The sequence below is a fragment of the Dromiciops gliroides genome, chromosome 6 (assembly GCF_019393635.1).
Source record: "Dromiciops gliroides isolate mDroGli1 chromosome 6, mDroGli1.pri, whole genome shotgun sequence".
NCBI classification, from domain to species: Eukaryota; Metazoa; Chordata; class Mammalia; order Microbiotheria; family Microbiotheriidae; genus Dromiciops; species Dromiciops gliroides.
The window spans coordinates 139,469,123-139,494,964 of record NC_057866.1 but is presented as its reverse complement, the minus strand read 5'-3'; the positions used below and the strand labels follow the sequence as shown (position 1 = coordinate 139,494,964).

At 36.7% G+C, this 25,842-nt stretch overlaps 1 protein-coding gene and 2 non-coding genes across 3 annotated transcripts in view; 2 read left to right on the top strand and 1 right to left on the bottom strand.

The window, feature by feature from the left end:
• The window catches only part of TMPRSS11A (transmembrane serine protease 11A), a 52,286-nt gene extending 37,832 nt beyond the window's left edge, over window positions 1-14,454 (top strand). The window contains exons 8-11 of the mRNA XM_043972264.1: window positions 323-494; window positions 6,439-6,698; window positions 11,668-11,810; window positions 14,293-14,454. Coding sequence (XP_043828199.1) covers window positions 323-494; window positions 6,439-6,698; window positions 11,668-11,810; window positions 14,293-14,454 — 737 coding nt within the window. The remainder of the gene's footprint in view (window positions 1-322; window positions 495-6,438; window positions 6,699-11,667; window positions 11,811-14,292) is intronic.
• Window positions 14,455-17,057: 2,603 nt separating this feature from the next.
• On the bottom strand, window positions 17,058-17,164 carry LOC122733202. The gene has a single exon (XR_006353786.1). It is a non-coding gene; the product is annotated as a U6 spliceosomal RNA (small nuclear RNA).
• Window positions 17,165-23,668: 6,504 nt separating this feature from the next.
• On the top strand, window positions 23,669-23,775 carry LOC122733210. The gene has a single exon (XR_006353793.1). It is a non-coding gene; the product is annotated as a U6 spliceosomal RNA (small nuclear RNA).
• Window positions 23,776-25,842: the final 2,067 nt, after the last annotated feature.

Genomic DNA, 25,842 nt, shown 5'->3' with positions numbered 1-25,842 from the left:
TGGTTGCTAGTTTCCTCTTCTTCCCTTAATCATATTGAATTGATTTATCTGTTGACATGATATACCTCTTCCTAGGCTGTTAACTTTTTTAAACAAATACTATTTTTGTTTGTTTTTTGTCTTGCCTATTTTAGATGCTTGATAAGTGTTTCTTGAATTAGCATTGTATTACATTGTCCAACAATTTATATGCTGTATAACCACTGATGATCATGAGAAAACAAATAATACTGTATTCTAAGACAATACATCTGCAAGTTCCATTGTATAACTTGAAAGTGATTTATTGAACCTTTTTAATCATACAACAAATTTCTTACAGGCTGTGGCAAAAGATTGACACCAACAATAATCAACAGAATAATTGGTGGAGAAATTGCACCAAAGTCTGCCTGGCCATGGCAAGCCAGCCTTCAGCATAACAATGTGCATCAATGTGGAGCCACTCTGATTAGTAACACATGGCTTGTTACTGCAGCTCACTGTTTTAAGAGGTAAGTTTTAGCTAAGTAGAATGATCCTCTTAATCACAGGCTGAAACCCATAACTAGGAAATGGAATTTTACTGAACTGCTCTTCCCAAACACATTTAAACACGCTCTGTTCATGTAGTGAGGAAACAAGCTGTAGTAGAAAAAACATTGGACAGTGAGATTCTAGGTTCTAATGCTTGTTCAGCCACTAACTAGCCCTATAACCTACAGCAAATCACATAACATCTCTTAGTCTGAGTTTCTTCATCAGTAAAGTCAAAAGGATTGGACTAAATGATTTCTAACATTTTATATTCCTGATTATCAACTTTCACCTAGTGTGTTTCTAGACTCCAGCTGCCTTGAAAACTATATTTAAAATGGTAGCATTGAAGGTAATTTAAAAATCATCGTATCTAAACTTCCATAGAGTCTAAGAATGCCTTCAATGGTATTCTTGACTAATGATTATCTAGTCTTTGTTTAAATCCCATAAGTAATAGGGAGCTAGATGACTTAGTATAGAGAGCATGAGACTTTGAGTCAGGAAGGCTTGATTTAATTTCTTTCTCAGTCCTTTATGGGCTTGTGTGATCCTGAGACACAACCTCTTTGACTGTTTCCTTACTACGACTACGACTACGACTATGACTACAACTACTACTGCTGCTGCTGCTGCTGCTAATGATGATGACAGCAACAACAATAAAAATAGCTAACCTTTATAAAGCGCTTTAAATTGTATAATCTTAAAGTTACACATGTTAATTAATTTAATATTTGTAAAATAAGAAAGCTGGAATCAGTAGCCTCTAAGGGCCCTTCTAGATTTCTCTGTATAATCATATAAACTTTTCATGGAGGCTTTTTCATTATTTTACATCTAATTCATAGAAAGATTTTTGTTAAACATATCTGAAACCTCCCTCCTTAACCTGCATGAATTCATTCCAGTTCTACCTTCTAGGCCAATTAAAGACAACTTTATTATGCTTTTTACACTGCATCCTTTCAAATTTTTGAAGACAACTATTAAATATTTTAAAATGGAGACTTGGAGGGTATGACGGAGACTTTCCCATTACAAATTCTATATAGAGAATGGACTTGATAAAGGAGGAATATGAGGGAATGATGCGTTCCATTTTGGACATGTTAATGATAGCTAGCATTGATATGGGTACAGAGATATTCAGGGAGGACTAATACCTCTGGTGTGAGGGCTGCTGAGTCCTTTTCAGGGCTGCTTTCCACCTCTCCACTGGACTCCAATGACTCTGGAAAAGAGTGAGGCCAATGGTTTCATCCAAACTCTGCCTCACTTAAATCCAGTTTTTGTGTGAGTCAAAAGACATCACCCATATCATTTTATCATTTTAATGTAGCTCAAAGTTCTATGAAAACAGGTTAGTGTGAAGCAGCAGGTGAGGATACACTAGGAAGCTGTAGTCACAACCCTGTATACAGGTAGTTCAGGATATAAGGTTGTCTTCTCACTGAATTGAATCAGCAGTGGGATTCAGCAGCATCTTGGATGTCTGAGCAGCCTCTTATAAGAACCATGCTGCTTACCTCCTGGCATGAGGAAGGGGCTAGAAAAGGTGACTTCAAACTGTTTTGATCCTCTTTGAGAACAAGAAGGAAGAACAACAACGAAACAACACGATAGCCTTTAAAATATTTGAAGATGACTATTAAATACCTGAAGCTAGAGAGTTCTAGCATTTAAATAGAGCTTTAATGTTTGCAAAGCACTTTACATATGTTAACTCATTTGATCCTTAATACAACCTTGTAAAGTAAGTGTCCTAAAAATTGTCTGCTTCACTTAAACCTGGCTTGCTTACCATAGTAGCTGGGAATCCCACCATGTGTTCAAAACACACACACACACACACACACACACACACACACAAATGTACACATCTTTTTGTGAAGATGATTCCATTCACCATTGATATATGGAATGTGTGCACACTTATAGACAACAAGAATTCCAGTAGACCTGAAAGATGAACATCTCTTGTTACAAGAGAACTCAACAGGTTTCACATCCAAAAAGCATATCTGAGTGAAATAAAGCTGACAAATGAAGGCCAGCTTACTGAAAACAGAGCACTATACCCCAAGGCAAGATAACCACCAAAAGAGTTAATTTCAACAGATTATAGTGCTTCTCTGAGCATGAAGAACATTGCTAACTTGGAAGGAAAGCTGAGCCAACACATAGTTGGCAACAGTGGAACAGAAAAGGAGTGGGCAGCTTTCAAAGATTTGGTGTATGTTATATTTACTCATCTGGGCCAAAATACTGGCAAACATCAAGACGAATTTGAAGAAAATGATGGGGAAATTCAGAAACTGCTAAAAGAAAAAGAAAGCATAGATAAATTTTCTGCTGCTTATACTAATTTTGGCCTAACATCAAGAAAACAGAGGTTCTCCACCAGCTAGCACCACACCATCCATCCATGGAACCATCGTTTACAGCAAATGGAGGAATTTTGAATGCTGTGGACAAGTTCAGTTACCTTGACAGCATATTTTTTCAGGGATGTACACATAGATGATGAAATTGCCATATGCATTTCTAGAGCTAGTTCAGTGTTTGGGAGGCTCCAAAGGAAAGTATGGGAGAAAATAGGTATTAAGGCTGCCTACAAAACTGAAGGGCTATAGCTCTATTGTGCTTACTTCATTGTTGTATGTCTGTGAAATTTGGACAGTATACCAGTGCCATGCCAAGAAATTGAATCACTTCCATTTGATTTGCTTAAGAAGATTCTGAAGATCACCTGGAAAGATAAGGTACCAAACCTTGAGGTCTTTTCTTGTGCTAAAAAACCAAACTCTACTGCAGAGAGCATAACTCCTATGTGCTGGCCACATTATTCAAATGCTAAATATACATTTGTCTAAAAGACTATTTAATGGATAACTCACACAAGGCAAAACCTAACACGGAGATTCAGAAGAAGTGGTACAAGGACTCTCTCAGGGTCTCTCTGAAGAACTTCAGAATTGATTGTGAGATATGCGAGACCTTAGCACAGGACTGCCCAGGATGGCACATTCACATCAAAGAAGGTGCTCTGCTCTATAAGCAAAGAAGGACTGCCATAGCTCAAAGTAAATGTGAGATGCACAAATAAAAAAAAAAACATCTCCACTACAAATGTTCATATTGTGAGAGTCAAATTAATGCTCTGTATATCCATTTTGGCTCTCACAATATGAACTATCTGTGCCCAATCTATGGTAGAGCCATTGTATTGGTCTGATCAGCCACAGTCTGGCACATTGTAACTTGACCGCAACATAGTGATGTCATTTTGGTCCTCTTCAAGAACAAGAAGAAAGGACAACAAGCAAGCAACACAATAGACTTTCAAATATTTGAAGACAACTATTAAAGACTTGAAGCTAGAGTTGGATCTATTACAAATCCTGTCTAGAGGATGTATTTGGGAAGAGAACAATATGAGATGATTGAGTTCCATTTTAGACATGTTAATAATAGCCAGTATTTATATAGAGCTTTAGTGTTTGCAAAGCACTTTACATAAGGGCTTCATTTTTTCTTATCTGTAAAACAGAAATATCATACAGTGTCATGAATAAAAATTCCAAGAAACAAAGTTTCAAGGCATTAACAATTTATTAACTAGGCTAGCCAATAATCAATAAATTGAAGGTTAGTGGTTTCCCTCAGTAACCAAAGACACCAAGGGAGGCTCTGAAATACCTTAAATCCATTGTGTACCTTCTGACAGGGAATTTCCTGATAAGTGAAACTCAACCTTGATTGGTGAATATTTAATGAGGAGGTTAACTAAAAGCTCCCAATTAATTCATAGTTGAAAAGTTGACATGAGTTTTTAGCTTCCTCTAGCAATCTGGGCATTTTGACAAAGTCCTCTCTGGTTTGGTTGCTCCTTGATGAGTTGGATCTCTCTAAACTCTAATGAAGAGAATCAAGGACAGGAGTTCTTTCTCCCAAGGAAAGAACTCACCCACACTGGATTCTGTTTATACCCTAAATAGAAATCAAGTTTCCCAGCTGGGTGAGGTCCTGGCCAAGTGCCTTGAACAGAGCTAGAGTGCTTCTGTCATTCTTTTAGCAGGGGAAGGGCTCTTCTTTTAAGCTAGCCCTTTTACAGAAAAGGGAGTGTTACAAATTATTATAAAAAATCAAATGGGATGGCCTTAAAATTCATTTCTCTCAACAGGGAGAGAGAAGAATCAAGATAGCTTCATTGATGGACAAGTAGGAAAATGGTGGTTTTGAGGCTCAGATGAAATTATATATATATATATATATGTATATATATATATAATCTTTTAAAGTTTAAAGCACTACATGACTATTAATTATTAGTATAATGATCATTAAATTAGGAGAAATACTGAGATCACCAAGGGAAATTGCATAAGGAGAAGAGAAAAAGGGAGGACAGGAGAGAGGAGAGGAGAGCAAAGGAAAATGAGGAGTTATCAGACAGGTAGAAGAAGGGGAAGAGCAGTGTAATGGAAGTCAAGGAAGGAGAGAATGGTCATTGCACCAAATGCTAGAAAAAGGTAAAGGCAAATGAAGATTTAGAAAAATCCATTGAAATCAGGAGTTCAGAGTAACTTTTGAGATAGCAATTTTAGTAACATGGTGAGGTTGTAAATAAGACTGCAAAGGGTTAAGAAATGTATGAAAAGTGAATGAGTAGAGGCAACGAAGGCAGGCAACTCCTTATAAGAGTTTGACAGTAAAAGGAAGAAAGAAACAAGATGATAGCTCTAGGAAATGGCAGGGTCAAGGTAGGACTTAAAGACTGAGTAGACCGAAGCACATTTGTAGACAGCAGGGAAAGAGCCATTTGATAGAGAGATTAAAGATGAGGGAGATTGGAAAAGATCATAGGAGCAAGCAGGGTCAGAAGAGATAGAGAGAATTCCACCAAGGGTAGATGCATTAGCCTTGGTAAAGAGGGTTGCTTTTTCATCAGAAACCGGAGCAAGGGGCAGCTAGATGGCACAGTGGATAGAGCACCGGCCCTGGAGTCAGGAGTACCTGAGTTCAAATCCGGCCTCAGACATTTAATACTTAACTAGCTGTGTGACCCTGGGCAAGTCACTTAACCCCAATTGCCTCACTAAAGAAAAAAAAAAAGAAACTGGAGCAAATGTGAGGAAAGTAGACAAAGTCAATGTGGAGGGGACAGCAAAGCTATACAGGGGGTTTTAAGTATTGAGTAGAGGAGATGAGAGATATTATAAAGGAAGACCATGACAATGAAAGATTTGGAAATGAGAACATATGAGATGTGACCTTAGGGTAAAGAGACTGCTTTATGTGTATGGCTTGTGGATCACTCTCATTACTTTATTTATTTGCTTTCTTGCTTATATTTTCATTACCAGTGTAGAAACTCCCTCCTCTTAGGAAATCACGCATGGCACTAGGAAGTTAAGTGACTTTCCTGAGGTCATGCAGCTAGTATATGCCAGAAGCAATACCTAAAATCACAACTTATTACTTTATGAGGGGCAGCTAGGTGGTGCAGTGAATAAAGCACCAGCCCTGGATTCAGGAGGACCTGAGTTCAAATGCAGCCTCAGACACTTGACACTTACTAGCTGTGTGACCCTGGGCAAGTCACTTAACCCCAATTGCCTCACCAAAAAAAAAGAAAGAAAAAAGAAAGAAAAGAAAAGCTCTAGGGAGTTATTGCTTTATAGTAATACTTTCTTCAAGGCTCTGGGTATTACAGATAATAGTTGCTTAAAAAGCAGGAATGTGCTGCCTCTAGAATTAGTGAATTCCTCATAATTGGATGACATCAGCTGGAGGTTGAATGATCATTTCTAAGGTATGTGTGCAGAAGACAGGCACAGGTTGGAGTAAATAAACTCTGAGATTTGATGCATTTAATCCTTTCCAACTCTTATAATTATTTTTCTTCATCTTTTACAGTAATCCCAGCCCACGTGGATGGACTGTTAGCTTTGGTACAACTATTTACCCTCCCTTAATGAAAAGAAATATCATTACAATTAGAGTCCATGAAAGGTACCGTTCTCCAGCACGAGAGTATGACATTGCATTAGTGCAGTTTTCTCCTAAAGTCACCTTTACTGATGATATACACCGGATTTGTCTACCAGATGCATCTGATTACTTCCCACCTACTTCAACTCTCTATATCACAGGATTTGGAGCACTTGTATATGGTGGTAGGTATTTCAGAAAAGGCTGCAATGATCCCAGTACTTCTTAAGCCAGGGTGATACATTCTTGTTAATATTACTTGATCAATCTGCTCATCATGAAGGTGATTTTGTGGCACAGTTAATTGAAGGCTGCATCTGGAATCAGGAAGGCCTGAGTTCGATACCTCATTCAGATACTTACTAGCTGTATGATTGTGAAAAAATCATTTAACCACTCTTGACCTCAGCTTCTCATCTGGAACATGGGAATAAGAATAACTTCTACCTTAAGGATTTTTGTGAGAACCAATTGAAACTTGGCAAACTTTAAAATACTATATGAAATTACTATTATTATCATCTGTCATTATTATTATTATTATTATTACTATGACAGTGAATGATGGCATCGAACTTTGTTGCTATTTGATGTTTTTCGTTTTTTACCCCATGTTTCCAGAAATATATAATACCTTTTACCTGTGATCGAACTCTAGTCCCCCAAATATCATCCCATGCCCATGTTGACCATTTCTAGGATTCTATCTATATCCTATTCATGACTTCATTCTTGTCTTCGCTCTAGATCACTCATTCCTGAGAGGGAAATTTTTTAATGATCAAATATAGAATGCTTTTGTTTAGTTTTCTGTATTTAAGCCTTTTCCCCTATGGTATTGATGAAACAATAAGCTGCAGTCCCCTACCTGTGGCTTATTGTGTCTCTCAGTTATCAGAGAATTTAATCAATCAATAAACATATTACCTTAAGATAATAAACCTAATAAAGATTGAGGTACTTAAACCTTGGGAATAAAAAGCTAAAGAGAAGCACAGTGTCAACTGTTTTCCTCACAGCAAATGACAGTTAATGTTTGAGTCATGAAACAGAGAGCCATTAGACAAAAAAGATGAGACCTATCACCAAGGCATTTTGATGCACAAACTCTGGATTCAGCAGACTCTAATTCTGGATCTGGGAAGCTCTTTTTAAATCACAAATAATTTAATATTGAGAGTGATCAGGAATGAATAGCAATGAACTTCTTGGAATTAATTATAAAACCCAAATGGAAATATTAGTTTGTCTCTTGCCAAATGAGTCTTCTTTGGAATTTTATGACAATTCTAAGTGAAGATAATATTTGAACTAAGATATTTTGTTTTCTGTGTTGATAACTCAAGTAATTATTCTGTTAAGGGCTAAAATTCTAGCTAAACTGTCTAAAATATCTAATGAGTGGTCGCCAATAAATTATAAGCTTTAGCAAGAGTTAGACTTTTAAGCATTTATTAAGGAGAATAAGAATTTGATAAAGAGAGAGAAAGGCCTAGATTCCTATCTATTAAAGGGAGAGCACATTTCTAGCTCCGCTCTCCACCAGAGTCCAGAGGAAAGAGAGTGAGACTGATCGCCAGTCTCTTCCTTCCTCCTCCCACTCGCCCGCATCACTTCCTGACGCCAAAGAAAAGACTCCTGGTCTTGCCCTCAAAGACCTTCGCTTCATGGGAGGAACTCTTCTACAGTAAGTCTCCAGAAGGTGGCGTCATTCCAATTGTTACAATTCATTCACCATGACTATTACAGTGAAATTGGACTCTTCCTACCTCTGTGTCTTTTGTTGAAGGAGATCTGATTATCAATTAGTTTAAAGTGCATACTCTAAATAACCAACAAATCCTCATTAGCCAAAGAGCTAAAAGAACCAGGACAGTGTGATATAGTAAATAGAGCACTGACTTTCATTAAATTACTTGGTTGGCTAGGTGGTACAATGAATAGAGCACTGGACTCCATCTGGAGTCAGGATGACAAGTTCGAATCCAGCCTCAGACACTTACTATATGCATGCATTAATCTTTGAATTGTTATATTTTTTAAGGAACCTACATTAAAAATAGTAAATTAGTTCAGTGGGCTCATTAAAAGAAGGTAATGAATTTTTCTAGCAGTAACTCATGAAACTGCATGAAAGCATGAAAGGAATACCTGCATTGGTGAAGGAAATATTAATTTTACTTTAGGCACTAATCCTTCAAATGAGTTCAGAATATATATAGATATATATACATATAGATATATATATATACATATATATACATATATATACATCTTCTTTGTAAATAAAGGCATGTTCCTTTAAAATGGAAAGATCTAGCCCTAAGTTCTGTTGCTGCATTCTAAGATAGTCCATTCCATAATTTAATTAATGTTTATTAAGCATCAATGTGCTAGAACCTGTTGCTAGGAGATAAAACAACAGTGAGACAGTCTACCCTGACAGACCTCATATGCTACCAGGAGTTATGTAAAATATGTGTGTGTGTGTGTGTGTGTGTGTGTGTGTGTGTGTGTGTGTGTGCTGGAGCCAGCCTATAGTGGTTCTTGAAAGCTGAATGTTAAACTTTCAATGCAAGCATTTACATCTCAGAAATTGGCAAATGCTACAAATCAGGGTTTGATTTTTTTTTTGTTGGTTGTCTAGATTTAAGAAAGTGATGGAAGATTAATAAAATGTTAGTAACGCATATTGAAATTAAAAGTGTGTCCTATATACATCCCCTCCTCCCTACCAGAGAGCTGATTGCTAAACATTTCCCAGCATACCCCTGTATGGAGATGGGTTTCAATATATAAACAATTAAGTATAGTATAAGGAAAACTGTTGAAGGATAAAGAACTAACAAGTACAGCTGAGCTGAGTCTTGAATAAAGATACAGTTTATGAAAGGCAGAAGAAAGGAGGGAGTACATTCACCAAGGTAGAAGAAACTACTAGTTGTCCAGTATGGCTAGAATATAGAGTGTGTGAAGGGAAGCAATATGAAATGTAGTTGAAAAAGCATGTGGGAATGAGATAGTGGAGTGCTTCAAATGCTAAGTTACATTTTGTCTTATAGAAAGCTATAGAAACTGGTTAGCAGGGAATTAGGATTGGTCATATCTTATGCCTTATGAGGATAATTTGGGAAGTCACGAGGAGGAAACATGGAGGATGGTATTACTTTAATCAGAAAATGGGAAAGTTGAAGAAAAAAGCATTGGAGATAGATAGTTTATAACTTTAGGCATGTTTTATTTGAGATTCCATATGTGATTCAGGAGAAAATATCCAGCATTAAGTTGATAATGTGTGTCTAAAGTTCAGAAGAGAGATTAAGGCTGGGTATATAGATTTGGGAGTCATAGGTGAATCTCTATTGGGTAAAATCTCTGAACATATATAGAGATAGAAAGAAGAAGAGGAATCAGAATAAAATCCTGGGGAACACCCATGCAAAGAGGGCAGGAGATACATGATGATCCTGCAAAGGACACTAAAAAGCAATCAGATGAGTAGGAGAAAAGCAGAAAAGGAAAATGTCACAAAAACCAGAGAAGCGCAAAGTCTCTAGGGGATTTGGGGTGAAATAGTCTTAAAAGCTGCAGAGAAGTAAAGAAAGATGGCAAGTTAGAAAAGAGCCCTGGATTTAGTGGTTAAGAGATCAAAAGTAAATGCACAGAGTATGCATGTGATGAGATCAGGAGCTAGATTGCAAGGGAGAATTCGCTGGGGGACTGGTTGTGTTGTTGTTGTTGTTATTGTTGTTGATGGTGGTAGTAGTGGTAGTGGTAGTGGTAGTGATGGTGGTGATGGTAGTGATCCTTCATTCTCAAAGAAGACCAATGACATCAAGAGGGTGATAGCTTGACTTCCAAGTTAATTGGATTTCTATGATGGGTTTCCTCACACACACCCCAACAGCTTTGTACTTGCCACATTGTTTGGTGTAATCAGTTGCTGTACCTGGTTCCCAGTCTGGAGCCCAAAGTTCAATTAAAAAGTCATGTATAAGTAAGTAAATAAAATTATCCAAGCTTAGGTGGGAGGCCAGCTTTGAAAACAAACAGAAAAAAAAATAACTTCATGTTCCAACTTGAATTTTCCAGGTTAAAAAAATTATCAAAACTCAATAATACATATAACAGACCAAATTGAAAGGGAAACTTTACTAAATAGGAAGTTCTGAAAATAAACCATTTTATCTTTATAAAAATGTTGATCTAGTTTTCTGGAAAAGAAAATAAACTGCTCTTAAGTTTCTAGCGGTACTTTTCTTTAATGCCAGGAAAATGACTGTGCATTTATATACGTCAAGTTTAACTTCAAGATTTTCAGATAATTTCCTCACTAAAAATTGCTTATGACTGAATGTTCATGTTTTTTATCATCACCAACAACAAGAGGCAGAATATTGTGGTGGCTAGAGGTAGTCTCAGATCCAGGATGACCTGGATTCAAGTCTTGCCTTTGACAAATATTGGCTATGTGACAAGTTAAGCAAGTTACTTATCATCTGTTCTTTAAAACTGCAAATTGCAAAGAAGGGTTGACCTGCATTGGCAGACAGGGCTTCTGCAGTCATTGGTAGAGTTTCCCCATAAGGAAAAGTAAGAAAGTCCCCTCATCCAGAACTTGTCTTTATCAAACAAATCACAAATCCAATCCCAACCCTTCATGAGCCCCTCATTTTTGCAGCATTCTAAGGGTTACAAAGTGCCTTCCTCACAACTCTAGGAGGTAGGTAGGGCAGGTGTTAATTATTTCTGTCAACACTTATCATTTCCTTGTTATGGTAAATTCCCTAAGATCCCAGTATAGATCCTCTTGCCTCCCCACCCACCCACCACCCCCCAGCATGGAGGGAAACTGAAAACTTCTTTGTTGCTTAAGAGTCTTAGCTGTTTGGGGCACTTAGAGGTTAGGTGACTTATTGAGGGTCACAAAGCTGGTATGTTTCAGAAGCAAGAATTAAGCCTGACATACCAAATTTCCAAAGCTGGCAGTGTAGTCACTACTTGATAGTTTCTCTCAACATGTTTATTAATTTTTCTTCCATTTTACAGTCAAGGAAACCAAAGATGATAGATGGATGACTTGCTTTTATACCTTATCAAAGGATGTTGATAGTAAATGTGAAAAATTACATTTTTTTTCCCCTTTATCCTTAGGGGAGTCACAGAATCAACTTCGACAGGCTGCAGTGGAAATCATAAGTGATGAAGTATGCAAGCAGCCACATGTATATGGCAAAGACATAACATTTGGAATGTTTTGTGCTGGTTTCTTGGAAGGACGTTACGATGCCTGCAGGGTAGGTGGGGTAGTAATTACTTTGTTATTACTATCATTACTACTATTAAAAAAAAATCCATCTGATCCAGGAAATACTCTTGTGCTCTTTACAAAATAGAAACCACATGTATGGTGTTGACTCAGAGTAAACACAATTCTAAATCACCCAGACATACACTACCAGTAAGCCATTAACAGTGTAAAATACTTACTGGTTAATTGATTAGGAAGAACATTAAGAAGATGAAGGAAGGATAGGAAATGAAAAATATAGGGACCTAATGATATAATTTAGTCTGTGTCCCATTTAAGCTTATTTCAGTTAAATGTCCTAGGATAACAAGTATGCTGGTAAATGTTTAATAACCAGATCTCCAAAAAAGAAAAAAATTGTATACACAACACAATTTTATGCTTAATTAGTACAATTAAAATGTTCTCTACCACTTTCTTAAGTCTAGAAAGCAATAGGACAATAAATCAAGCCCTGATGTATAGCATTTGCCAGTTTCTAAAATTTAAATGTTCATACCAAAAATTTTAACAGTCAGCTCTCCCAAGCTCCAGCATACTTCTGATTCTCCTATCATTTCTGCAATGGATAAAAGCACAACTTCTACATGAAATGCTCAGTAAGAACAACCAAATTAACAAAACCTCTGTGTTCTTTCTTGCTATGGTGCCTCTCTTTATAACAAAACAATAATTTGAAAATTCCTCTTTCTGTTACCTATGGAAATGAAAGAGGAAAAGGTCATTATACAATGAAAGCTGGCCTATCCAATATCCCATCTAGCAGAAATATCTTCTTAATTACTAATAAAAATCCCCTTCAAAAAGTAACATGTGGTAGGTTTACTCAAATAGCAGCATATTACCACTGATGACATGCTCTAGAAGAATGAAATTCATTATTAAGAATATGTCCAAGGGTCAGCTAGGTGGCGCAGTGGATAGAGCACTGGCCCTGGATTCAGGAGGACCTGAGTTCAGATCCGACCTCAGGCACTTGACACTTACTAGCTGTGTGACCCTGGGCAAGTCACTTAACCCCAATTGCCTCACCAAAAAGAAAGAAAGAAAGAAAGAAAGAAAGAAAGAAAGAAAGAAAGAAAGAAAGAAAGAAAGAAAGAAAGAAAGAAAGAAAGAAAGAAAGAAAGAAAGAAAGAAAGAAAGAAAGAAAGAAAGAAAGAAAGAGAAAGAAAGAAAGAAAGAAAAGAAAGAAAGAAGAATATGTGTGTCCAGTAAAAGACGTAAGTCAGTCATGTAGCAAGGAGAGACAGCCTGAGTATTTCTCACAAAATACTAAAAGAACTGGAAGAAAAGGTCATTTGGATAGATTTTCTATGGAGGATTTATGGAGATATGTAAACAAGAATCATACAGACTAAGAAGATAAGAATGGGTTGAGAATTGCACCAGCCGAAGGGCTACTCATTCCGATAGATTTTTAGTAACAAGAGCTATGTTCAAATCTCAGCTCCACTTCTTACTTCTTCTATTGCTTTTGAGAAGTCATTCACCTCACTGAGCCAAGGTTTGTGTTTTGGATTTTTTGGAGTATTTTTGTTATTTTTCAAACCAACTAGAAGAATGCATGATCTTGCCCATGGGAAATTGCTCTGTGTTTTTAATAACGCTAAACCTTTTCATGAAACAAAGGTCTATCTTTTTAATATCAATACATTTATTGATGCTGTAATAAAGTTGTAGGTCACCTGATGGTGGGAATGACTAGGCTACAACATATTCTCAGTGAAAAATTACGTGAGAAAATAGAATAAAATGAATCATCATCAAGATATGTCAAGACAAATAGACCAATTGATAGCTGTTCCATTAGTTGGATACCTATCCATACAGTGTCAAGAAATCAAGAGGATGGTCCTCATCAAATTGGGTAGATTCCTTAATGATGATTTATAGAGGGGATGAATAAGAGTCACCCAGGAGAAAAAGGGTTGGATAGATGTGATCTGAAATCAAATGAAATATATAAGTATTAACAAAATCTGTTTCCAAAGCACTTCCATGGGTCATTATAATCATCCTAGTTTTCTGCTTCTCTTTATGTCTGTTAAAATAATATTGGGTGATCCTAACATAGACCCTGTGACATCACCCAATGTCATTGTGACAAACATAGGAGGTATAAAGAAAAGACTTACACATGAGAACATTAGGATGACCCTGAATGGGATGATACTGCTCTTTATTCTAAAGAATACAGTGCTTGGGCTTGAGAACCTTTTGCTGGGGAGATAAGCAGTTTCAGTAGCCAATATTCTTAGGAAACAAGACCATAGGAAAAGAGAGGAAGCCTTTTGGCTGGTCCTAGTTAAAGATTTCTAAAAGTATTTGTAGTGATAATCAACTAAGACAATGTAAAGGAAGTGTTGTTGGTGGCGGTTTGGTTTTGTTTCCTTTTATTTTGTTTTGTTTTTGTAAATAAAATGTACTATTCAAATGAAAGCCACTCATTATCTCTTTTTTCTCATCAGGGTGACTCTGGAGGACCCCTAGTTGCAAAAGATGATAAAGATACTTGGTATCTCCTTGGAATTGTGAGCTGGGGTGATAACTGTGGTAGTGTTAATAAGCCTGGAGTCTATACCAAAGTAACTTATTACCGGAAGTGGATTAACTCAAAAACTGGTCTCTAAAAGAGCTCTTTGTATGCAGGGCTTATCTGAAATTCTCAGTCTTCAGCCATGTGTATATTCCTAAGGTTTGGTTAAACATGTCAACATCATATAAATACAGTAAAATGTATTCACATTTAGGAATGTAGAGGTTTGTTCAGCTAATGTGTCCATAACCAATTTGTAATGCTTTAAAAAAATAATCATGAAGATTTGCCTGATTTTAAATAACCATTTCTATGTGGTTTCTGTCCCTTAGAAAGGAATGCATATATAAGAACCAAGCAAATATCAAGTGGGAAGCCCAGATGTTTTGAAATGTGCCTTTTGGGATCATCTGTTCCTAATTTTGAGTACTACTTGGGAAAAATGTTTTGTTTTATTTTTATAGCTTTAGAAATCCATTCTTTATTTCATTATGTTTTTCTGGCATTTTACACATTTTGTTTTGTCTTTCTCCTTGTCTCACCCTCAAGAAGAGCCATAGCCATGGAGAAAAGCTACCTTCCCATTAGCCTGAAAGAAGATCCCTATATTGTTGTAGAACTTCGGCTGCTTATATTCCCAGGGGAGGGGACTCCAAAAGACAAAATTGGCATTAAAATAAATTAGACCAGTGATTCACCATCTCTTTTGGATTCTTGACACCCTCTTATTGCTTACTGTTTTTAGCTTATTCAACTTTTTCTCACTCTCCAGAGCATACATTCATAGAGACAGATGCATATTTTATTACTGAAAGAAAAAATTTACTATATTAAAAAACAAAATTGCATAGCAAATATAGAACTGGCCTCTGAGCCAGAACACCTATGTTCAGTTCTCAATGCTACTGGCTGAGTGACCCTGGGCTTGGCACTTAACATCTCAGTACCCAAAATAAATCTCTAAGATTGTAAATTACAGTAGAGTTCAAGCTACACAGGCGGAGGCTGTCCCTAATTCTGAGCTCCCTATACCATTGAAATCATATTCAGTTGGATAAATTGTCTTTTTTATCGAAAAGAGAGTGATTTGAAAATTGTGCAGTGCTTTGAGATAAGTCAAATCACCTGGGAATCTTTGAATCAACTTGGTCATAAGATGGCTCTAGACCTAAAAATATAAAATTTTCTGATTCTGTAAATTCTTGAATTGACTATTAAGGAGTGGCATGCATGTATTTATTTATACCACTAGGGGGCAACATAGACTATTACCATAATAAAAGTAAATTTCCCTCCTAAACAATTGGACAGGCTAAATAAAGCCCTTTCATTCTATAGGGAGCATTTTATTTCACCAGTGTTAATATACCCCAATTACTCCCTGAGACTCTATGACAGTCAGATGGCAAAATCTTAGTCCAAATGTGCCTCCCAAGTAACTTCTCCCCATAGGTAATGTGGGCCTTGGGAAACTCTGGCTCATTACTTCCAGGGACACAGCTAAATGAAGACTGTGATAATGCTGCTACTTTATTTACTGAAAGTGTCCTGGGTGCGATTTGCTCATGTACTTTAAACCTAAGTTGACTCATTTGTTAAATGGAGTTATTTTAGGCCACACTTCCCCTAGGTGCTGTTGGAACTGTGTGACAATAATTTCAAAACAAATTTACAATTGAAAGAACACTTCCCCTATTTGAAAATGGCAACTTTAATGTTATTTACATAAACAGATGATCCTAAAAAGTGCAACTTAGTATTGTTTGATGAGCTTTGCTTTAGTTTAGGAAACACGTGAAGCCAGGATTAAACAAATTACGTGATTTGCTTAGGCAGCTGGCTGCCTACCAGTGATTGGAAATGCTTTGAATCAAATGCTGCTTCTTTTTCAACTCTAAGTACTTCTCTTTTGTGGTGGTAAGGTGTAATTCCTGACTTTTGTAATGCTGAGATTTGGGGATGATCAAAATGTGTATGTCTACTTAGATTGTAACCTCTGGGAGGGTGCAGACCATGTCTGCCTAAATTGCTCTATGTGCTACCTGACAATTCCAGGTATAAGGAAGAACTAAATAAATGAATTTTAATATTGATCATCAAAGGAGTAATGAAAATTTACTAAAGATAATGTGACTGGGGATGTTCTCCCAAAACAGTAAAGTTCTAGTTTCTTTACTTAGTTTTCCAGTTATATTTCCTGATTATTAATAATAACTAGTATTTCTATAGTGCTTTAAGGTTTGTAAAGTGTTTTACATACATTATCTCATTCTATCTTCACAATGACTCCAGGAATTAGGTGAAATTATGATTATCCCATTTCGTAGATAATGAAATAAGCTTAGTGATTACATGAAGCAGGATTCAAAGGCAGGTCTTCTGACTCCCAGAATACTACTCTAGCTGCTAGGTCAACCTACTTGCCCAGGGTCAGACAACAAATAGGTGTCAGAATACTGACTTGAAGCCATCTTCATGACTCTGAGGCCAGCTCTCTATCCTTCATCTCTACCCACTATGCCACCTTACCTTTAGAGAACGATCACAAGACTCATTTACAGTACAATCTGGATAATGAAATGGGTGCATTAGGTTGTTTCTGAAGTCACTGCTACCTTTTATATTATGCAGTTCCTTGAAATAATTAGCCCTAATTGATATGAAAGAATACCTTTTTTTTTATTATTATTATTTTTTTTAAATATGGAACGCTTCACGAATTTGCGTGTCATCCTTGCGCAGGGGCCATGCTAATCTTCTCTGTATCTTTCCAATTTTAGTATATGTGCTGCCGAAGCAAGCACAATACCTTTATTTTTAAAATGGCAAAAATTGTATCCAAGATATACACTGGCTTCCATCTTTCCTGTATTAAATCACAATCAATTATCAGTTTGACATCTGCATATTCTGGATGTACTCATCGCAACACTGCACTTGCTTTTGCTTAGCAACTAATATCCTTATTGTTCTCTTTAATCTACTGAAAAAACAGAAAACATTCAGGAAATAACTCTTGAATACTAGCTACAGCACCAATATGCATATTCTACAAAACCATACTATAATATAGTCCAGAGCCTGAAATAAATTGATTTGGATTTATTTTTCTATCGACACTATCATGATTATCTTATCCTTAGATTATCACAGTAGCTTCCTTTCTGTCTTCCCTCTTTACCTCCCTCCCCCCAGTTTCTACCATCACTACTCCTAATCTATCCTATATCTATCCAAATCCCAGATTAATATTCCTATGATACTTCTTGAATCATATCTCTCCTCTGTTTACAAAACAAACAAAACACCTTAAAAAGCTTCCTACTGCCAACAGGATAAAGTTTAAATGTCAAAGATCCAATCCAATCAACACTTATTAACTACCTACTATGTATCATACACTATGCTAAGTACCAGGATACAATTAGTAAAAATACAAACAGCCCCTGCCCTCATGGAACTTACCATCTAAAGGGAGAAGCACACAAAAGAAACAGAGGGGACAGGACACCACAGGGTACCTAGGACAGGGGCATCTTATTTTGTGAAGCTGAAATCAGGCAGAGTAGCAGATGAAAAGTGAATTGAGCTGAGAGTTCACTTTCTGCCCTTTATAAAGGAAAATATTAGGAGGAATTTGGTACTCTACTCTCAAACCACCAATTTTAAGGGAGAGAAGACTGAGGAAGGTGAAATCAATCAAAGTTTGAGTTACCAGCATGGTAGTTAGCTTTGAAGAGATGAGCTTATCCTAGAAGGGACATCTTGTTCCATGGAATTAAAGCCAGGTAGAGCAACAGAGGTGAAGCAGAATGAGATTTGCTGAGAATATGCTAAATGAGTCCCTTAGGATCCTAGCATGACATTTGAGACCTTCTACATTTTTTCTCCAAGCTTTCTTTCCAACCTTATCTCCTACTACTTTCTGAAAAACCTATTTTCTAGCCAAACAGTACTACTCTACATTATCAAGTCCATTTTATTCATATACCTTCTTCTGATCCTGTGTTCCAAATACTCATTGAAATTCTACCCAAAAGGCAAAATGACATAGTGTATAGGGAGCCAGCCTTAGAGTAAGGTTCAAATCCTTAGTCCCTCACATACTGACTGTCCTCTTACTGACCCAATCAGGTCTCTGGGATTATAAATTGCAGAGAAATTGTCAATGAGCATCACTAAAGGGGATGTTCATGGTAACAATCCCTTACATGTATATGTAAATGTGTTTTGTTTATTTGGTTTTTTAAAACAAGAGAAAGATATGATCCAAGAAGTATTGTTGGAAAATTATTCTGAGAATTTACAATCTGGGAAATCATAGATCTAGAAAAATATTTCAGGGTCTAGATCAAATGCTTCCTTGTGTGTGAAACTTTCCTAGATTATTTAATAAGGAAGTGATCTCCTTTTTCCTCAGACATTTTCTTTGTACTACTCCTAATGATATTTGGAATCATAAAAAGTTAGACTTTGAAAGGAACTTAAAAAAAATCCTAAACCAATTTTTTTCATTTTACAGATGAAGAAACTGAAATTTAATTATCTTCTGTCAAGTTATTTGACTAACTCTTATAACTAGTAAGTGGTAGAGTCAGGACCTAGAATCACATCTCTTGATTCCATATCTAGTTTTGTTTTGTTTTTACAACTTTATTTTTTCTATTCTATTTGTCTAATGGTTATTTTTGTTTACTTCTTACCTCCTTTATTAGACCATAAGGAAGTTCTTTGAGAGTAAAGTATCATCATCCATTTATACTCTGACTTGACTTGTTCCTGTATCTCCTACCAGTAGGAACTGTCTTTCTATTCAGATATAGTATCTACTCAAAATTTGTGATAACTGTCTCCATCTGATAGCATCATTCTATGTTTGGACCAATTCATACCTAAATTCACTGGATAATTGCACAGGCAGAGTACAGTTACATACTCAGACACATAGATGAGATGATCTACCTCTATCCTTTAGTCTTGGTTCTCATTTTCCCCATGCTTCTACAAATCCAAGTTAGTGCTAGAGGCAAATCTAGCTCTGCAGGGATCCACATCCAGAGAACCTCACAAACTACCACGTACTTGCATGGATATCAAGTATGACTTGACACTATTAAACCACGGAAACTACACAGGCTACTTTCTGCTTTCTCAGCTTCTATATTGTTATTCTCAAACACATACATTCTTCTTATAAACTCTTGCAAACACTATTCATTTCCCCCCACAAAACCAACATATATTGAAAGTTCTGCATCCCCAAGGACAGATTTAGCTCTTCTAATTCCACCAATTACCAGCATCAATAGAATGATCCAACTCCTCCTTTACCCTTTAGGGTAATCAACCACTCCCATCAGCTTTGAGCCTTTTCTCCAATTTCAGTGCATAGCTGCTGCTTCTTCAGTGTATGTATTATATCAACTGGTCACTATTCGCTTTTCATATTCCATAAACTGGAGCAATGATTGTAGCACAGGAACTGACGCATAGTAAGCACCCTTTTTTAAGATTCAATACATGTCCTTGGCTACAAGGAAGATGAAGCAAGTGAGTATTGGTGAATCAGAAAAAAGTATTATTGTTGTTGTCTGTCCTTCCTTCTCAAAAAGGACCATGACATCAGAAGATAATGACTTGCAGTGAAATGGATTTAAGTGAGGGAGGACTGTGCAAAGTTACCAGCCCCGGGAACCATCTGGGTCCAGTGGCAAGATAGATAGATAGATAGATAGATAGATAGATAGATAGATAGATAGATAGATAGATAGATAGATAGATATAGATATAGATATAGATATAGATATAGATATAGATATAGATATAGATATAGATATAGATATAGATATAGATATAGATATAGATATAGATATAGATATAGATATAGATATAGATATAGATATAGATATAGATGTAGATGTAGATGTAGATGTAGATGTAGATGTAGATGTAGATGTAGATGTAGATGTAGATGTAGATATAGATATAGATATAGATGTGTGTGTGTGTGTGTGGACAACTGGAGATGACCTCAGATGTTTGAGGTGATCAAGATTAAATGACTTGTCCAGTGTCAGACAACTAGTAAGTGTCAAGTGTCTGAGGCCGAATTTGAACCAACATCTTCCATACTCCATAGCCAGTGTTCTATGCACTGCACCACCTTGCTGCACAAAATGTTATTTCCTTGCCCCCTCTACCCATATCCTGAAGTATTACTTTGCTACCCACTAAGGTTTCCCTGGGAGACTTGCCACATTTCCCATCTCAGGATACCCTTATTTTGAGAGCCTGAGTAGGACGCTATTTAATGATTGCTTTTTCTCTCTTCTTATTTCTTTTGTGTAAATACTTTTGTTATTTGATTTGTGATTCTGGAATAGTCAACAAAAGGAGAGTGCTGCACTGATTAAGTTCAAGGTATGATTTATAGATTGATTATTCCAAACAACTTGCATTGAACTTGGGAAAATTAGCAAGGTTCTGGAGTAGGTCTCAAGTTTCTCATATACAGAATAAGGGAGCTGGATTAGATTAGGAGTTTTTATTTTTGTGTGTGTCAAGAACTTGTTGGGCAGTATGGTGAAGTCTGTGGACTCTTTCCCAGAATAATGCTTTGAAATGAATAAAGTAAAATACATAAGTAAAAATACAAAGATTAGTGAATTTTCTTCCTACCTAAGTTCATGGAGAAATCTGTCCACAAACCCTTTGATTTGTGTGGAGTTCAGGTTAACAACCTCTGTATTCTATATATATTTTTAAAATAATACTCTACAGTGTACCACAAAACTTTGCAGTATTTTAATGGTCACCACATGGTCCCCCTTTGTAGAAATTTATCAAAAACATAACTACATACAGATAGATAGATGATAGAGATATAGACATATAAATAGATAAAAGAGAGATAGAGCTAGAGCTAGAGGTAGGGGTAGAGAGATAGAAATAGAGACAGAGAGAGAGAGAGAGAAATCTCCTGAGGTGGGAAATGGGGCAAGCCCCCCAAGGAAACCTTAAGGGGTGGAAAAATAATATCTCAGGATATGGGCAGAGGGAGCAAGGACATAACATTGTTTACCTCATTCTCTCAGCATGTTCTCAGTTGTTAAAATGGAGATCTATTACAGCCCCTTGGAGCTGGATGTACTTTGGCTCTGGCTCTGAGCTACCAAATTCCTCAATATGGAGTCAATCTTCTGGACTCCCAGCCTCCACATTTTTTGGAGTCTAGATGCATAAAGAGTAGGCTATAGAGCATCTCCTCCTCAGTAGGCCTGTTCTCATTGTCAGACTGTTTCTTTTCCCCAAGAAAGTTCCAGAGAACCCCAGACCTTTTCATGTGACACATTTTCTGTTCCTTTCCATACTTTTTTCCAAGTTTATGCTGTTGATACAATCCTAGAATCCAGGTATCATGCCCAAAAGGATTATCACATTCTAGAGTTTTCTCAATGCTAGCACTTCCCTTATCTTGGTGACTGGGTACTAGCAATGAGTCCAAAATATCAAGGATGATCTGACATAATGCTCTTAAATTCTCCTCCCTATTGAAAAATTTACAGTCTCTGGAAAACACAAGTACACGAGTATATCCATATAATGAATTCATAAACATAAATTAATTTGCAAAGGCCATGATTACAGATAATTATATCCACTACATAGATTGTATGCAGATATATAGTATATAATATCAACATTAGAGTTACAAGCAATAAACCAAATATAGCACTCATGCATAATACATAACACACATCATCATGCATCAAGGTGACAGAGAAGACAAAATACAGAGGTTGTATGCAATATGAACTTGAATAAATCATTTAATCTCACATGGCCTCAGATTTCTCATCCTTAAAATGAAGAGGTTTGATTAAATGGCATATAAGGTCTCTTCTAGCACTAAATCTATGAGCTTATGATCCTAATTCAAAGAATTACATGTAAAACATAAGTGACTTAAGGGGAAGAACTATTTTCACTTTTGTCTTTGTATCTCTTGTGCCTAGTATAGTACCAGGCACATAGTAACAGTCAAAAAATGCTTATTGAATTGAATGTTAAGTTCCTGTACAAAATACACATTACATACAGTAATGAGTACTTTCTAGGCAAGACGTGTGACTTCCTTTCCTGTTACCTCTGAAGCATCATATTTTGTCCCAGTCATTGGGTCAGTGACACATTTCAGTTCTAGCACTTCTTTGGTAACCCACTATCAGTTCTGTACCCTTACAAGTCTCAGCCTCACTGGACAGCAATCTCAATCCTGAGCCAACTGAATCACCAAGGGTAATTATTGCTTTCTCTAGCCCTATTTATTTAGGGCCTCTAAAAGTATAATATTAGGTAGGAGAGAGACAATCCCTGGATTTGGTCCTCCTCCCATGTGAGGTAGAATTGCTCCGTGGGCACAGGCAATCTTCATTAGCTTCCCTATCCTCCAAGTGATATAAATAGTTGGTATCTTCTTACTTTGAATGTTGACATGGATTCTCTCCATATAAACCAAATATGAGGCCAACTGTCCATCATAACTGATAATTAGTCTTCCTTGGAAAATCCCCAACTCACCATAACTTCTGTCATCCTAGAGAAGCAGCATGATATAGTAGATAGGGTTTTGGAGTTGAAGCAAGAAAGACTTGGTTTCAACTCGTGCGTGAAACACTTGCTAGCTAGCTGTATGACCCTATCTAAGTCACTTAACCTCTCCTAGACTTGGTTTCTTCATAGGTAAAATAAAAGGCTTAAGCTCAATCATCTTTATGGACCCTTTCATCTCTAAAACTATGACCCATGAATCCAACAAACTCCTGATGGACAGATATGGCGTGTAATGTATCATCTTATCAGGATATCAACTGTTCTCAGGGCTACTTTGTAGAATGGCAGACTGCCTAGACTTTTAACCATTTGGTAGGGTTTGCTCTCCAATAATCTGCTATCTTGAGTTTTCCTTTGATGCCATGATTACATAGTAGGCACTATCCCCAAAATGAAGCTACAGACAGTAACCCATAGTAACACAGCTCCCCATACAAAGATAAACAAGCAGAAAACAAAGGTGGTAGCACTCCATTTACTCTTTCAACCAAAAGAAGTGCTAGTGAATCTCCATATCTTTTCCATCTTCTGAGACTCCAAAGCACAGGTCAACAGATAAATGTGACTCTCAACTAAAATTCATAAGTATGAGGCAAGTTGATAATGTTATTCTTGGTGTCCTTTTATGCATGTATTAGACTGACCCTGTGCTGAATCGACTGGGCCTACAGTAGAAATATTATTAAAACATGCTTGTGCTCACTTCAGCAGCACATATACTAAAATTGGAACGATACAGAGAAGATTAGCATAGCCCCTGCGCAAGGATGACACGCAAATTTGTGAAGCGTTCCATATTAAAAAACAAAACAAAACAAAAACAAAACAAAAAAACATGCTTCATGAGGATGCTTAGGTGCCATTCTAGGCATCTTGGTTCTTTCCAAGGCCTAATAACTATCTAAAATCTTGGCCTTGTTTAGTATGGATCATAGATCATAGATTTAGAAATAAAATGTGAAGCATCTTGAAATCTCAGAATAGTGTACTGATCAAGATTTAATCTCTTGTTCAAAGTCCAATATTTTACATATATGCTGATTATCCTACTTTTATACCAGAACTGTAAGTGAAGTATAGGAAATATGGGGCATAAGGATGATGCCATTGTTTGAAGGGGTTGCTGAGGTCTTCCATCTCAGTGGAATTTTCTGAGGATCATTCTCCATCCAGTAGGAACACACCAGATCTCATAGTGAGTTCTTCCTTAGACAAAGTTTCATGCTTCAGGTACTGGACAATTTTTACTGGTTTTAGTACCATACTAGTACACTAGACAAGATGGAGTTGGTCCTAATCAACGTTGACATTGCTGAAATGTTTGCCAGGTCTGAACAAACCAGAGCCATGGGATCTACCTTTTCGGCATGCAATATGTACTGTCTCTGGCCCCTTGTAACATGTCAGTTTGAACCTACCTCACAAATGTAAAGCATCCTAATGTATAAGGAATGTAGACAATCCCTAAGTGAATTTTTTATGTTTGTTGCATCTGTATAACACATTTGAGTTTGGGGACTGTCTCAGAAGATTTGAGAGTTACCATGTTGTTGGACTGTGGCTAATCTTAATGACACTTTTTTTTTACTTGACTATCTGATTATTCCTTATATTCTTAAGCCTTCCTGGTTAGGCTTCCAGTTACAAAAAAATTTTAAACATATAAATAAGCACTTGTCAGCCTCTTCTAAGTTATTTTTTTAAAAGCTGGACCACTCCATGCACAATGTGGGGAATAAAATAATTTCAAGAGACATAGTTTTGGGGTAAATTATAATAAATTTTATCAGTCATGGCCAGCATGATTACCAAAAATGTCTCCTTATCCTCTCATTCTGTCAAAAGACCACATGGTTACTTTTTTAAGGATTGGAGAGAGGTGTTGCATCGGACAGCAATCAACTCTAATTGGTTAACAGTTTTAATCAGAGGTGGACTTTACAAAGTGAATTACTTCAATGAGGGGCTGAGAGTGACATCATGACACTCTTGGACCAAGAGACTATCTTTATAAGCAGACCACTCTCAGCCTTGGGAAAGCTAGACAAAAAAGATCAATCTCTACCCAAGACTGATTGAATGGAATTCACCTTGGATTAGAGATTCCTTGTAAGTTTAGGTGAAGTCAGATAGAGGTTATCTCAACCTTCAGAGGCAGAGGTCTTGAAATGAGGATCAAAAAAAGGGGAAACTCTGAATCTCCCCAAATCATTAGTTATTTATAATCATTTCTTTCAATAGCTTACCCTCTACCAACATTGGATTTCACTGTGGGCATGAAGATATTTATCACAGGCTCACAAGAAACATCCAAGACAATTGTGTTACAGCATTCTTCCAACACCATTATAGAACCCAACTGGCTATACTATTTCATTCAATAAAACACTTTATATTTAAATTTGTGCATGGGCTATCTTCCATATTTTCTAGTGTGGCTCCTCACTTATGCCAGAATCATGCATCTAGAAAATACTTGTTTCCAATTAGTGGGAAAATGGACAGGGCCATCTGATTACTTATCTCTTGCTTCCTTTAAAGAGTCTTATAAAACATGGTAACCACAGTTTCTCTAGAGGAACTCAAGCTCACTCTGATAATCCAAATATGAATAATTCTTCTTGTTCAAAGAGGCCTGGCTCCTGCATTGCATGTAGAAAACAATGATGCATGTTTTTATATCATTCATAAAATTACTGCAAGATAACTTGTACCTGAATACCTGAAGTGTTCAAGGAGGACTAGCTCCTCTTGTGTGTGTATGAGAGCTTACCAAGCCCTTTTCAGTTTCTCACTCACCTTTGGTTTCCCCTTTCTCCCAATTCTCACCTATGGTTCCAAGATTCTATAGCATGTGGAATGGTCACAC